The sequence below is a fragment of the Ambystoma mexicanum genome, chromosome 12 (assembly GCF_040938575.1).
Source record: "Ambystoma mexicanum isolate Mex_15411 chromosome 12, UKY_AmexF1_1, whole genome shotgun sequence".
NCBI classification, from domain to species: Eukaryota; Metazoa; Chordata; class Amphibia; order Caudata; family Ambystomatidae; genus Ambystoma; species Ambystoma mexicanum.
The window spans coordinates 1,189,468,753-1,189,484,734 of record NC_090936.1 but is presented as its reverse complement, the minus strand read 5'-3'; the positions used below and the strand labels follow the sequence as shown (position 1 = coordinate 1,189,484,734).

The window sequence follows — 15,982 nt, the reverse complement described above, 5'->3', positions numbered from 1 at the left end:
AGGTTCTCTTCCCCTGGACTTCTCGTCTTGTTCTGTGGGTCTCAAACTCCTTGTTCAACTCTGTAATGTCTCTTAACTAGGCCTGTCTCTAACCTGCAAAGCCTCTTTCAGTCTCTCTGGGGTGCTTTTTCACCCCCTTTGTTCTCAACTGGTCTCTCTTGATGCTTAGGTTCTTGACCTCTCTTCCAGTTTAGCAATCTTTTAACTAGGCCTGATTCACTATGCTGCTAGGCCTCTGTTCTAGTCTCTCTGGGCCGCTCTTTTACACCTCCATTCTCAACTTGTGTCTCTCTTCGGTCCGAGTGGGACGAGGGAGGTGGCTCTGCACTTCCTCCCAACAATAGCGTCTGGGGTATCCTTGTGCCTTTCCGGTCGCCCTCCGCGTACCTTTCTGCTTGTTCTGCGAGGGTTCTGGTCCTCGGCAACAACTGACAGTTTCTGCGGCTTCCCTTGGGCTATCGCTGTCTTCGTGCAGTATTCAGCGACTACCATGATGGCTTCTCTCCTTGCAACGGGTCTCGCCTGGACCACTCGGGCTTCTTCCCTTTTGCCACCCGACGCTGATCCCACAACCAGGTAAGTCGTGGTGCTTCCCCTCCTTGCCATTCTCCACCCCTGTTCTAGGTGGTCGGGTTTGCCACGGGACCTTTCCTCTGCATTCTGCTACCAGCGGGAAGTTGCTCTGGGGCAGGGCAGGACAGACTCCAAGGGGCGTCCCTTGTCAGCGTTTGTCCTGACTGCTTTCTAGCTTCCAATAGTTGACATGTTTGTATCGGTTCTGCGTAGGGCTCTGCAGCACTGCGCTCTTCCTCGTGACATTACTTTTGAAGTTATCCATATTCACTCTTCCTTGTCATAGTGTTGTTTTCCTGATAAACACAATTGCTATCTATAAGGAGATTAGTGGAAGCAAGAGGAGAAAGAAATGATTGGGGGTAGGATGGGGGTATCAGAGTCCTACATATAGCACTGGATGCCTCATGATGAACTGCATGACGGTGTGTATACTGTGTTCTAACTGGACAGACCTCACTTCTCCCAAAGAGGGGGTGCCCACCCATGGGATCCTTCCACTGAGTACCAACCCCAGGGGGAGTATCGGGTAGCGGCCTCGCCTCCCTGGACTCATCTCATGGGAAGGGTCCTCCTCCCGGGGAGTAGTGACATCTTTGGGGGATTTGTCACAACACTACGGTGAGTAACTTGTTCAAAGTACCGTTCTTAAATGATCCTTTACTGATTATTGTAAACTCTCTTGTTAAAACTGTTATCTAGCTGGCCTTTGTTATTTATCCTGTATGCTATTAACCCTGTACTGCACTTTCCCTGCTCCCTTCCCCCTTGCACTTTCCCTTCCCCTCTACCCTTGCACTTGCGCGATCTGAATGACACCTGGCCTAGTAGGATCGTTGTCTGTCTCCCCTTGTCCCCCCCCCGCCTCGTCGCGCCTTGAAACACTTGTGTATAGGCGCGTTACAAATGCCATATCATATCTATATATCATAACCCCTGATTTAGCTGGGGTCGGCATAATTTCCTTTCCTTCCCTACTTGCGCCTTCTTCTCCCCTTCCTCCATTTCTTCTTTCCACGCACTATTCTCAGCACTTTGAAGTGGCTTGCTTGCAATGCAGTGTGTCATAACACACCAATAAATAACTAAATGCAGATAGCAAGAGTAACCCACACTCCATTGAAAGGGGATGTGTTGCATTTTATATTTCTTTCCCTTGCACATCAGTCTCCTGAATGACCGAGGAGACATTGGAACATGTTTGTCTTTGATGGGGCTTCTAGAATGGGCAGCCTTCCCGGAGAAACCATTCTGTCAGGGTCAGTTTATTGGAGGGTGGTCTTGGGGAAGGTCTGCTGTTGTCTGCTCTTAACTAATACACCGTTTTCGCTCCATGATCTCTTTGGACCCTCAATCTTTTTTTTTTTTTTTTTAAACAGTTCTGACTTTTTATGGGGAAGTAAAAGCCTTCAGCTTTACTTCCCCTGTCTTTTTGCTCTATTGTAGTGGTGAAACTGACAAGTCCTTCAGACGTTCAGTACTGGGACTGTTTCCCCGTTTACCTGTTTTCCTTTTTATGTTTTTAACTTTTTAACCTTGCACACAGCATCTTCCAGCGCAGTGCAATGGGGATACATTTGTATCACCCTAGCTTTTCACACTTGGGATTTTTGGTTACTTTTATATATGCCTGAATACAAGCTGATGGCAGCAGATATATTTTTACCATGATTGCATTTTTTCTAGTGCGCACTTTTGCGTTTATCGCATATGGCTACTAAACGCGGCTTGTGCTTGTTTTTTGGCCATATTGTTTGGCCTTCTTTCTGCCTTGCCAGGAAATCACATAGAAGGCAATGCGCTTGCTGCTTTTACAGGCTACAGATGCCTTTGTCTGTGGCCCAGCAAGAGGGCGGGACTGTCTAGTCCCATGCCACATCTGTGGAGCCAGAGATTCTAGGTGTGGGGGCATGAGTGAAACAACTTTTGACTGTTTAAAATGTGCAGATCCTTACCATTGGTGGGCTTGGACTTGCTGCCAGGCGGGATATTCGATAAGAAGGAGTCTCCTGCAGTCATCTCTTCAGATCAGCGTTGGAGCCAAGAATCCCTTGTAGAGCCAACTGAAGATCCTTAGAAGACTCCCAAAGAGGTCTGGCATCCCTTCCTGCATCTGGCCTGGTGAAGACCCTGATGGGTTCTTTAACCCTTGGACTAGTGGCACCAACTAATTCCGATGCCTTCTTGAAGATCCAGCCATCATGGGCCTTCGAAAGTGTCCCTGGACCAACTGGTGGACTGATGAGCTCTCTCGTAGGCTATCTCACCGGAAGTGTAGCCGTTCCGCGGTGGCACCCAGGAGGTTGCCAGTTTGTGATACAAGTCACCTTCCCTGTGAATTTCAGCACCCCAGCCTCAAGGGGATCCTGTCCTAGAGAAGTTTCTCCAAACGTGACTGGAAAGACGCCTGCCGACCACTGCGTGCAGTGGCCGTCAATGGAACTCGCCTTCGCCCATCCTGTAAAGTGTCCTGAAGAAGCCTACATCAGTGAATATTGAATTTCTTCATTGTCTGGCATTACATCTGGACCTAACCTGATCCTTGCACCCACAGCTCCTGGGCACCTCTCACTGGAACCAACTGCAGGAAATCAAACCTTGAACTACCCCCAGACGATGCACCTACTCATCTGGGGAAAATCGGGCTCAGGGGGTTTTGCATGTGTCTCACTGGGAATCAGTCCCTTTGTATCCTAACATTCCATTCCACTGCCCTTTGGTCCTCAAACCTGAGTAGTATTTTCTGAAAGATGAGAACATAATTTACTTACCTGTAAGCTTATTGAATATCTTCCTTTGAACAATCACCAACACAAGTAAAATTAGGACTTACCTACAGAGACTACATTCTGTGGAGAAGCAATGTGGCTCCTGTACATTTTGGACACAAGGCCCCATTCTTGGCGATTGGACTGCTGAAGTTGGGCTAATTCGCTTGGCTTGGTTCCATCTCTACTGCATTAATTTCCTTACCTCTTATGTTGATTAAGTCATTTCAATGCATTTTGAGAACCTAATGTGAATGTATATGTGTTTAAAATTAAACACTAGCAAAAAGTACCCATTCTTCGAAAGGGTTCTGTGGACAGACATGACAACGCTCTCATGAATAGTTGAAAATCAATGATCCCTGTAGGTCACTGTTCCGATTTGCTTATCGCTTGATCTGCTTTGCACTTTCAAGTAACCTGCACTGAGAATGGATGTGTGTGGCTGCCTGACATACCCAGGAGCAGATGTTGGGGCCAGGGGGGGGTGTGTAAGAGTTGGTGTGCTGCTGCATACTGGGACCTACTCTGCTCCATCCCCACCTGTTGCCTCGTCCTGGTGTGATGCAGCTCGTTGCGGTGCAAATGTCCCAGAAACTTTGCACTCTAGGGTTGAGGACGGTTCCTTCTATGACTGTGTTGATGTTTCTCTGATTTCACGCAACCGTAGCATGTGTGAAGGTGCTGGAATCCAGAGAAAGGGGTGGGGTGTCCAAATGTCATGTAGCCAGTAATGTCTGTAGGGTCCTAACAGGTAACTATGCAAAATCTGGTGCAGATCGGTGAAACGGTGTGGAATTGTGTAAGGCTCAATGCTTCACCATGCCACAAACCCACAAACAAATTTTGACGTTTGCTGAAATCCGGGGAATGGGCGGGATGTCCAGATGTCATGTAGCCAGTGTTGTCCAGAGGGTCCTAACAAGTAACTGCAAAATGTTGGCCAGATTGGTGAAACTGTGTGGAATTGTATAAGGAAAATTGCTTTGCCATACCACAAACCCACGCGACGAGCCCTTTGGCTCATCTAAGTAGCCTGTGTCTCACCAGCTTTTGTTCTAATTTCGTATTACAAGACTGCAAAGCCTGCACTTAGACTAAGAGGCCATTGGAGCACATTGCCAAGCAGCCATGATACCACCTTGCGCACCCCTGATAAGTCGAGCCTTTAGTCTCTGCAACGAGTTTAAGAACAGTTGTCCGAGCCCTGGTGCTCTCCCACCTGGACAGTGGCAAGGCCCCTCTTGAAAGTGTTGCAGATGCCAACTTGGCCCCTCTGCAAGTCATCCAGCATGCTGCAGAATGCTTCATCACAGGACTAAGGGCCTCATGAGTTCAGCGGTATCCCGGCTGGGATACCGCCCAACTTTATTTGCGTTAGCATCCACCTGTCCGGCGGTATTACCGTCAGATCACGGGTTGGGCGCTAACTGTTACTCCCCATTCCCCATTGGGTCCAGTGGACCCAATGGGGAATTTATGGCCCATTTGGCATTGCGCTGAAAATTGGCGTTTTTTCTGAGCTGGGGTTAAACAAGCCAGACTTGAGATTGGGCGGACCCTTAAATGTGGCGGTAACAATGTTACCACTGCATTTAAGGGCTACCGCCCAACTCGTGATGAGGCCCTAAGAAACATTGAGCACATCACCCCCATCAAGATTCTTCACTGGCTACCCCTTCAAGCATGCATCATGTTCAAGACTGCCTGTCTCATCTACAAAGCAGTCGCAACCAAAGCATGCTCTACTTTCCTACGAAACTCAACATCTCCCCAAATTAGCACGCTGCCACAAAATCACCAGGCTTTAAACAAAGAACTGCAATTGTGGTTGCGTTTCTTCTGCTTTGTTAGTCTTCTGCCTTGGGTGTCATTTGGTGCAACGCTTGTTTTATCCTTGGTGGTGGTGTGACTTCTAGCCTGCGGCCTGACCATGACTTGGACCACGGAGTAGGGGGGCTGCCGTGATGACACAGGGGCCTCTGTGATAACGTCTTTGATGGTGGTGTGGTCTAGCCTGACTTCGGCCTGATTATGGAGTGTGGGGCTCCAGGGAGCTGCATGGATTGAGTTGGGCAGTAGCAGTAGTGGGGTTAAATCTTTGCGCAGCACTTCTTTTTTAGCCTGGCTTCTTGTTTTAGTATCCAGGCGTGTTGGGTGTATTATGCCTGCTAGGATACATCTTGTTATGCCTGATTATTGTGCCCTCAGAGCTTTGCTGGCCAGGCAGAAAAAGCAGTGCAAAGCTATTGTCCGACAATATGTAGCGATGCGTTCGAATTTAACTTCTGTACCTATTGATATAATGATGTCACCTTTGACGTCTACTATGTCACCTATGATTAAAGTACAAATAACAGCAGTGCCCTCCTTAATAATTATACATGACCCTGCTTCACTCATCTGAAGCCCTAAGACTCATTATTGGGTATTCTATGGCTCCAGTAGTAACGCAATATCGGCAGCTAGTTCCACAGATAAAATATCTGAGCACAGTTCATCTTTTTATTCTGTACTTCCTCTTAATGCCAAAGTATTGCATTGACTAGATACAGGCCTGTCTCCTAACTTGATAATTCCTAATAACCAGTGCTCACCGTTGAAAAATGAAATGCTGAATAGGCACGATAAATCTATCTTGCATTCTATACCACTAATTGTTTGCGCACAAGATGCTGCTAAGCCTTGATTTCCACTCTTCCCAAACCCTCTTTAAATGTTAAACAACTACATAATTTCCCCTCCATAAAATGTGCACATCTTCCCTTGTGAAACATTCCACAGAGGTGGCTGATCTTATTCTTGAATTTGGAATTGACATAATGTTTTTAGCAGAGACATGGATGCACCCTGTTTCTTGCCCGTCTGTATGACTGGCTGTACCAGGCTCCCATTGTATTTATAAACACCGACCAGATAGTGTCGGAGGGGGAGATACTAATATTTATTTTAAAGATCTTAAGATTCCTTTGTTGGAGGTTCACCCTATTGCTGGGTGCAAAAATGTGGTAAACCTTAATGTAACATACAACTTCACATGCATATATTGCCCTCCTGATGATATGCCAGAGTTTAAAAACCTATTGATTCAAGCAATTGAGCCTTTTTTGACCAACACAACTACTAGTATCTTGGGGGATCGATATCCGAACCCTAATGACTGGTACGCACTTGACTGTTTAACTACCTTTGATGAGATGCACCTTTCTCAATTAGTCATGGGCCCTATGCCTGCGAAGGGTCGTACTATTGACTGGATAGTTGCTAGTAAAGACGATCTATTAAACATTAACCCCACTATCTGTCTGTGGTCAGATCACCACATGATATTTTTCGATCTGTCAATGCCCAGTGAAGTCAAGGTGAATTCCTATCAACATGACTAAAATGTTATGTCGCAATAGCAGTAAGATCTCTCTACAAGCTATGGCCCCTTGCTAAATCCACTGTTGGAGCACTCCTTTTTTGCAAAATCCTTAGAACAGAAGGTTGATTTTTATCATAGTTTCTTACAGTCACCCTTGGATGTTGGCTCCTCACTCCTGCAAAAATGCCCAGCCACCGATAGCTTCATTATTTACAGATCTTTGCATGGTTAACAGAAAACCCAAAACGAAATGGTGCAAGTCTAGCCCTGATGAGCATAAAGAAGAGTGGGAACATGCTCAGGCCCAATATAGGCTAGCTCTTGTTGCCTCGAAGAAGGAGCACAGGAATACCAACATCTCCAATGCACAAAATGCTACTAAAGAACTCTTTAACTTCTTGCGCACCCTTAAGAAAGGGCACATTATGTCCTCCAGCCCTCCTCACTCCCTTATGTGGTGCAATAAATGTATGCGTTTTTCGACAAAAAAATAGCCAAGACGAGGGACAATATTTCTGCTAAATTATCCTTCAAACGGTCATCTGATGACCCCTCTAATCCTCTGTGGCCCTCATTAGGGCTCTTGGGAGCTACTGTTAATACTACTTCTCAGTTTGTATTTTCTCTGATGTCCACGAAGAAGTCTCATAATCATCCAGTAGCTTCAAGCCACTAATGCGCCAATGATGTATGCCACAGCATAGTCATCAAAGATTGTGCTCCTTACTTAGTGCAAGCGATACTGCAATAATCAATGAGACCTTTTCCACTGGCATTATGCCTGACTCTCCGAAGAAGACCTGTATTATTCCTAGCCTACAAAAGGCTACCTTGTATCCTTTTGATCCTTGAAATTATCGGCCTATCACTAATGTCAGTTTCCTTCTCAAAATTCTGGATAAAATTGCTTAACACAGATACAGTGCTTTGTTACTTCTCATAATCTACTGGGTATTCACCGGTCAGGTTTCCGACCAGCTCACAGTACAGAAATCTCAATGCTGGACATTCAGTGCAGCATACTCGATATTCTGAAAGAGGGCAAAGCTGGTTTATGTTCTTGGACCTCTCTGCAGCGTTTGACGTGCTTGATCACGACATCCTCTAGTCACGCCTAACACAGGATCTTAACCTAGACCACCTTGGCACTAGCTGGATTAACTCTTTTTTGCAAGTAAGTTCTTCGTCATTGTTGGGGCCAGCATTTGTCCCATCCCGATCACACCCGGAGTTCCTTGGGGAGCGTGCAGTCCCCTCTTCTTTTCAATTTGGATATAAAACCCCTTCACAATCTCTTAATTAGCAATGAGGTCCAGTTTCAAAACTATGCTGACGATACCCAGCTGCTGTTCATGCTATCTGGTGACGAACACCTACATTTCACTGAATGAGAAATCTTCGAAGTTTTTTTTCTTCGAATTTGGTTGGGTAAATGGTTACATTTTAAAACATAGATGGGGTGGGGTAAGGGTATAGGACAAGGTAGGAGAAGAGGGGGGATTGGGAGTCCACCCACCCTCCCACATAATGAAAACAAAATTCAAAGAAAAAGAAAAATCAAAGATTTCAACATTAGGAGAAATGGATTCGGTGAAATCGCATACATCCATCTGGTGGTACTTTTAGAGACACTAATGATATGGCATTTATAACGCGCCTATACACAAGTGTTTCAAGGCGCGACGAGGCAAGGGAGGGGGGGAACAAGGGCAAGACAGACAACGATCCTACTAGGCCAGGTGTCATTCAGATCGCGCAAGTGCATGTGCAGAAGGAGAAGGAGAAGTGGGGTTGCATAGGGGGGACGGACAGTGCAGTACATGGGATAAGACGATAATAAACAATAAGTAAAAGTACAGCCAGCAGGTGGCAAGTGAAGGGTTAAGTGCAGACTTTCGGTGTCAAGTGCTGGAAGTGGGACAATAGGGATACAGAAACAGTCACCAAGTGCGGGGGTGGCCACGAAGGCAGTGCGGGAGTGCGACTGGCGGGGGAGTAGACCTGGGCCCGGGATCAGAGGGTGGCCAGGTAATCAGTGCAGTTTCAGTGTCAGCCAGGAAATCAGCAAGGGAGAGGAGGAGAAAAAGCAGACACAAAGAGAAAGGTTTTGAGGTGCTTCCGGAACCGAAGATGATTCTCCAAGTTTTCAGGGAGGCAAGGAGGCTGTCCAGAGGGAGGCCTCAGCCGAAGAAAGAGATCTACCACCAACTTGTTGGTTGGAGAAGCGACTGACCCTGAGGGAATTGGAGGCAGATGAGCGAAGAGCTCGAGAAGGAAGGTATTTAGGAAGAGAGAGCAAAGGTATTGAGGCCCCAGAAGGTCTTGTGGACCATGCAGAGGGTTTTGAACTTAATCATATTAATAACATCTTCAACATCATTAGCTCATGGGTGAGAGACAATTGGCTTGGTTTAAACGACCAAAGGACTGAGCTTCTTTTATTCGCTGCCTCTAATACCATCCAGAAATTCTGAATTTTGTATGACTTTGTCTCAAAACACGCATTTAATTCCTATACTGAGGAAAGCTAAATCCTTGGGTATTTATCGCAATACTGAGATGAACAAGGATGCCCAAGTTACAGCCACAGTTAGCTCCAGACACTGTTACCTGCATTTGCTCTGCCAAATAAGACCATTAACCTCTGATTTTAATGGCGCTGTAGTAGCTAGGGCCATTATAGGGCCTACCTTGATTACGGCAATGCGTTGCGTACTGAAATACTGTCATATGAGGTTGCAAGGCTCCAGGTGATACAAAATGCTGCCACTTGGATTGTGGCTAATATTCCTAGAAGATACCACATCACCCCAATGTTGTGAAGTGTGCACTGGTTGCCAGTTGCTCAGAGATTAAAGTATACAACCGTGACTATCACTCACAAATGCATATATGGTAATGGTCCATTATACCTAAAGGCCCAACTGTGACTCCACAATCCCTCGTGCTCTATCCGCTCTAGTACACAACAACTTCTGACCTGTAAGCGTTACCAGCGTAGCCGTGCTGGCGGGGGATCACTTCAGACAATAGCCTCAGATTGATGGAATATGCCACCTTGCTTGCGCTTTGACTTTATATAAAGCTTGTAGTCGCACTTAGATCAGACTTTCTGAAGGCCAACCTCTATCTCATTGTGTCCATATGAGGTTTTCTTTGCATTTTGGTCGTCCTGTCTTTGTTTAGTGTTTGAATGCGCTTTGATGCCTATGTGCTTTAGCGATTTTTAAATAAATAAATTAAATAAGAGGGCAAAAACGGGAAACCAGTATATTCCAGCTATGCACCTTGTCTCTGTGACTGATTTAATGCCAACATGAAACTTTATAAAGCATTGGCCTCCTTTTACATGTCTTGTCTACACAAGACCAGATCTGACTTCCAGTAAGACCTTCAAATCAAAATCTTTGCATGTAATGTAAACATCGACTACTGCCTCTCGCTCTCTCTCTCTCTCTCTCTCGCGCTCTCTTTCGCTCTCTCCTGTCCTCCAGAAACATTGCAATGTGCATTTGTGGTAACTGTGTTTTTCTTTGGTTTTATCTTCAGCTCACCACCAGATAATCTCTCAATTCAAGAGTTTCAAAGTAATGAAAGTATTGATGTTGAGGTGAGGAGACTTTATGAAATTCTGTGTTCTTCCTTTCATGTGTCTATCATTGATTTTCCATGCAAACATATACATTTTATCATTGCCATAGAAGAACATGTCTTGATTTGAATCTACTAAAGGCTGTTAAAAGGCATTTCCTACAAGTTAAAGAGCCAAGACAAATCTGCAAGCTGATTGGTGCGTAGGCTTCCTAATCTCATTGTCTCGTAGTGTGAGCAGTGTTGCACTCGTTTGCTACTGTAGTTAAAAAGCTCGAAAGGATTCTCCCACTTTTCCTATTGAAACCAAAAGGGATTAGATTCTTGGTATGTAAGTGTTTGTAGGCATAATATTTAATTTGAAGGGACTCAGACTTTGCTTGACAATACGAACTGCATCTAAATAATTTGCATGATTTAAAGAAATGGCTTTTAAATGACACATTAATGTAAGCCGAATTTATAGTACTAATTGAGTTTTACTGGCAGATTCCAAGGATTCTTGACAAATGCTTGTAAAAATGAACAGCTTGTGTTTGAACTGTTTACTGTGAATTTTACTCTGTCTTTTTTTTTTTTTTATTTGTTTGTTTATTTGTTTTGGTAGCAAAAATAAATTTGCACCTTTACAAATTATACATAACACATATCACACATATAAAATCTCATGATACAAACGTTAAAACACGGATGTTTATACAACCAAGCAATACTAAAGTCAATATCTCATTAAAACATTACCTAATGCATCAACAAGAGTCCTCAAAGTCGCCAACTCATAGAGTCGCAAAGTCACAATAACATCGCTGCATCGCCGAGTCACCACCTCGCAGATTCAAGATGACACAGAAGCACAAAATCGCAGAAAAGATCAGTGGTACTAGATAGTAAACCTAACCCATCCTAACCTACCCAACATGGTGGTGGTACTAGGGCATCGCAAGCCTCCACCAATATAGTGGCAAAAAACCACTATTCATCGAGTATGCAAAATCTCACAGGTATAAAAGTTTACCCACTCCAGAAGGTCCTATTGAGTGGCGTCAGATGTTCTTCAATTATTGCAACGAGTCGAACGGTTGCTAATATAATAGAGTTGGAATTTCCCTGCATACATCGCAGCCATACTAGGTGACGTTCAAACAGGGAAAACGAAGAAAGGTACTCAGCCAAACAGCGTTGTCTCTGCTTGGAAAAAAAGTTACAGTACATGAAAAGATGAGGCAGGGTTTCAGGCTCGGATGTAATTTGACAAAATCTGCAACCCTCCCATTTTGCCAGTGTCCTATAGCCATTCCAATTTCTGATGCGAGCACCCGTCTGGATAAGATCCATACGGAACCGCATGTAATGCCTTCTTGCTCCTTTGTCTGGAAAAGCTAGAATGTACGGCAGCCGAGGAGCGACTGCATGTCTAAAAGAGGCATATGTAGTAAAGGACGAGTAGCGTCCAATACGATCGCAATTTTGGGCCCAAGAATTTTTAAAAAAACGCCTTTTTACTTTGGCAGGGTTATTTACCAGGTCATTCTGCGTCATATTCAAGGAGATTAGAACCGCTTGTATCTTATCTTTCACGCTAGTGATCGAACTGGGACACTTTCCGGCTATCATTTCCTGGAAGTCCTCATAGAGTGAGTTAGGGGGAGGGGAAATCATTTTAGAGAAGGCAGATACCATCCGCCAAGTTAGTCTGTCTTCTAGTGGATATAAACCCAATTCATGAATGATTAAAGCATTCGGTAAGTAACCGGGCAGCCCCAAGATGTTCTTCCAAAGTTTACCCTGTAAGATATTTAAAAGGGGCCCCAAATTCAACAAGCAGGTGTCTAATGCATAGAGAAGGATGGGCTCTATCTTCATGGTGTAATATTGTATCAGAGGCAAAAGAGAGTAGCGACAATATTTGGTGAAGATGATTCTCATTTGGGCCAAAAGAGGATTAAACTTTGCCATCAATACGGAACGCCACTTGTTAGCTGATATTCCATTCGATATATGGTAGCCCAAATACTTAATCTCATCTTTTCTCAAAATCACCTGAGCATTTATGGTAAAATTGAATCTCGGAAGCTTTTTTTTGGCAGAGAAGACCAGTATATGCGATTTGATTGGATTAATAGTCATATTGTTAAGCTTACAATAGTCTCCGAACAGATTTAATTTGTTTTGGAGTCCAAACGGCACTCTGTCAAATAATATGATGTCATCGGCAAAAGCTAGCCAATGCAGCCGCATAGATCCCAGTGTAACCGGAAAAGAGTTAGAACCCTGCCAGATCGCCTCGACGTCGGCGAGGTAAAGATTAAACAGGACTGCTGCCAAATTGCAGCCCTGCTTAACACCAATGAACGTCGGTATGTTATCAGACAGGAGCCCTTCCGCATTGATGCAGACTCGATAAGAAGTCCTCTGATGTAATGCCGCGATTAGTGCTACAAGTGGAGGAGGAACGCCATAAGCCAACATCTTCTGCCAGAGCCGTGTACGTAGTACATTATCAAAAGCAGCCGAGAGATCCAAGGCAGCCATGTATATAGTTCCTTTTGTTTCGATATGAGCATTCCGAAGCAAATGGGCTAAGATCGTAGCATTTAGTTGGGTGCCCATTGCTCTGCGGAAACCGACCTGTGCTTTGGAAAGAATTTTTAGCTCATGTATACAGCGTTCCAGTTCCACTAAAAGCAAACGTGCAAAAATTTTCGCGGCAGTATCTATAAGGGCAATAGGCCTGAAATTTGAGGGGTTGTTTAGCATACCCTTTTTGTGTATAGGAATAATTATGGCGGTCAACCATGATTCCGGGATCTTACCAGTTAAATAAATCGACTGGTAACATGGAAGAAGATATCGAGCCCAGAAATGGGGGTCGTCTTTTATGACACAAGGCGGAAGCCCGTCGGGACCGGCAGCTTTAGAGGACTTCAATTGGGAAATTGCCCATATGATGTCTTTGGCGACCCAAGGACAGACTCGCGGTATAGGCAAACACATATCTGAGCTCTCAAGAGTGTCGTGGGTTAAGGGGAGAGCATATTTTTGAGAAAAATACTTCTCCCATTCTGAGCCCGAGATGATCGCCACAGATCGAGTCTCCACCTTACCATAGGGGTTTCTTAGTGTTGCCCATATCTCTCGGGTTTTTTTTTTGCAGAGCAGGCTAATCATATGTTGATTTGCGAGTGTATAGGCGGCCTGAGAAAGAGACTTGATGTGGTGCTTAAAGCACCCAATGATATGATTTTTTTCACGATGATAGAAAAGAGGGCAAAGGGTCTTTTTTCTTAAAGTCGCCAAGTCCCGATTTTTTTGCTTTCTCAGTGATGCTATCTGATACGAAAGTGTGTTGGTAGCGGATGGGCTGCCTTTAGCCAAAGCGTCCTTCGCTAAAGCACGTAAGTGAGACTGGATCATGTTGATGTTTCTATCGTTGATTTTTTCAATGTGTCCCTGCGACATGAGGTTATCATGGTTAGGTATCAGATCTCTGTTCACCAGAAACACCAATTTCCTACACACGGCCGGATTCCAGTTGACAGAGATGGAATTTCGGTCAGGAACCACCAAAGAAGCCGAAGGAGAAGGACTGAAGACCTCGTGCCTCATGTGAAATGTGGAACACAACATGTGGTGGTCGCTCAGACCTAAGTGTAAAATTGAGACAGGTTCGAGCATTCCCGAGCACACTTTGGATGCAAGGATGTAGTCAATCAGGGATGAAAGGTTGCCTCGTGACCATGAGATATGGGGGGAGTTAGGTGCAAATTGGATTGGGTAGATACCCCATTTTTCAAAGAATCCTAACAAGAGGGACCCTCTATAAACAGCATGTTGGGCATAGGAGGAGAGGGAGGCAAAGGAGCCTGCTGGCTGAAAGTACTGAAGGTATGAATTTAAGTCACCTCCAATCACAATTTCATGGCAGGGACACGAGACTGAAGCATGCCCCAACATCCTTTCAAGGTCATCCACGAGCAGGGAAAAAGAGACCGCCTTGGGATTCCAGTACAGCGAGATTAAGAGCAAAGGGACGGCCTCGGGAGAATCAAATGACAGCTCCACTAAGACACAAGATTTCGAAGAGTCAAGAATAGAGGCCACTGCTTTTAGACCATTTTTGATAAGGATGGCAATACCGCCAGAAGGACGGCCTGTAGCAATACGACTGGCTGGAACCGCAAAAGTGGCGTACCCATCAAGAAAAAACTCGGATAGGCACATGGTTTCCTGCAAGAATAAGATATCAGGTAGCTGAGGAGAGGCAACTCGCTTGTGCCATGCGACCAAATTGGAGAGGCCACAACAATTCCAGGATGCAATAGTCAGGCTCGACTGTTATGAGCCTAGAGAGGGCCCTTTGGGGGCTGCAGCTGTTTTTATCAAGGGTTCTAACCACGCTAGCCCACTCAATGCTTGGGTTAGCGATGCTAGATGGAGGGCTAGTTGCGTAACCTGAGAGTCGGGTGAGTCGATAGGCTGCCCGACAGGACATACTGGCAAGGGAGGAGCTACCCAGTCAAGATAAGCCCATGCACTCTCCATGTCCGAAAATAGGCATGGAGTCAGACCAATAGAATGGAAGTCCTCCGCAAAGTCCAACAGCATTTTAGTAATAATCTGCGATTGGACTCTGCACAGGGCTCTATGATTGTTGTGGGTTGCCAGCTTGACCCAATCTAGGTCTTTAGATGAAAGGTTCCTAAGGGCTGGAATTTGGAAGAATGAGTTCATCAAAAAGGACCTATTTATGCGAGCAGGGCCGTTTATGTCAGGGTTGCTCATCCAGCCAATGATTAATTTCATGTCCTTTGGAGTATTCGAGAAGGATAAGACGGGTGGTAGCGAAGATCCGGCCACTAGGGGCGGGAAAGGCTTATCCTCCACGAGAGGAGACACTGATACCCCAGGTACTTCCAAAGGAGACGGAGAACAACCACGATCTGCTTTAACCACATCTTGGGGAGGTGGGGGCATGATGACAACATCCGTCCCTATCGAAACAAGATTCAGCTGGGGGGGCGCATTGTTTGGATTCGGGGCAAGTATAGTAGCAGCCTCAGCTGGCATTGACGTGCTCACCTTTCTGGGTTGAAAGGAAGGAAAAAAGGAAGGTAACTGTAATTGGATCATGGCCGTAGGAGGGCCATGGGGGCCACAAGCGGCGATTTGTGTATTCCCAGGTTTCGTAGCTGCAACCTGAAGATGTTTTCTACTTTCTTCATCAAGGTCACAGAGGGTTGAGCTAATGTCATCGTGACTGGCCCCCATGCCCAAGGATATTGCGGGTTCAGGGCTCGTCATGGCACAAATCGGAGGTTGTATGAGAAGGTTAGCTTTCTTTAGACCAGCCTTGGTTTGCTTTAGGCGTTTTTGAGCTCTTAGGAAGGACTTTCTCGCTTTGCGCGAGACGAAGTGTCTTCCTTCATGCACCACAGGTCCTTCCTCCAAGTCCGAGCCCAAGTCAACTACCAACAATGCGGGATTGGGCTGGGCCTCAATGATGTCTGTCAGGGCGGAGGGACTATCCAAGGAAGTAGCAAGACCTTGAGTGGCGTTGGAACCCTTTCTTGAGGGAACCGCTGGGTCAAGAGGCTGTTTGGTGTCAGCTAACTTATGAAGGAGCTGTTCCACCTGTAGCAGACGTTCATGCTGAAGTTTTAGAACGTCCACCAAGTCAGTGGCC

At 45.5% G+C, this 15,982-nt stretch overlaps 1 protein-coding gene across 2 annotated transcripts in view; it reads left to right on the top strand.

The window, feature by feature from the left end:
• The window catches only part of MON2 (MON2 homolog, regulator of endosome-to-Golgi trafficking), a 1,155,350-nt gene that overhangs the window by 879,030 nt on the left and 260,338 nt on the right, over positions 1–15,982 (top strand). For both annotated transcript variants that reach the window (XM_069629845.1, XM_069629844.1), the window contains one exon: positions 10,258–10,318. In XM_069629845.1, coding sequence (XP_069485946.1) covers positions 10,258–10,318 — 61 coding nt within the window. The remainder of the gene's footprint in view (positions 1–10,257; positions 10,319–15,982) is intronic.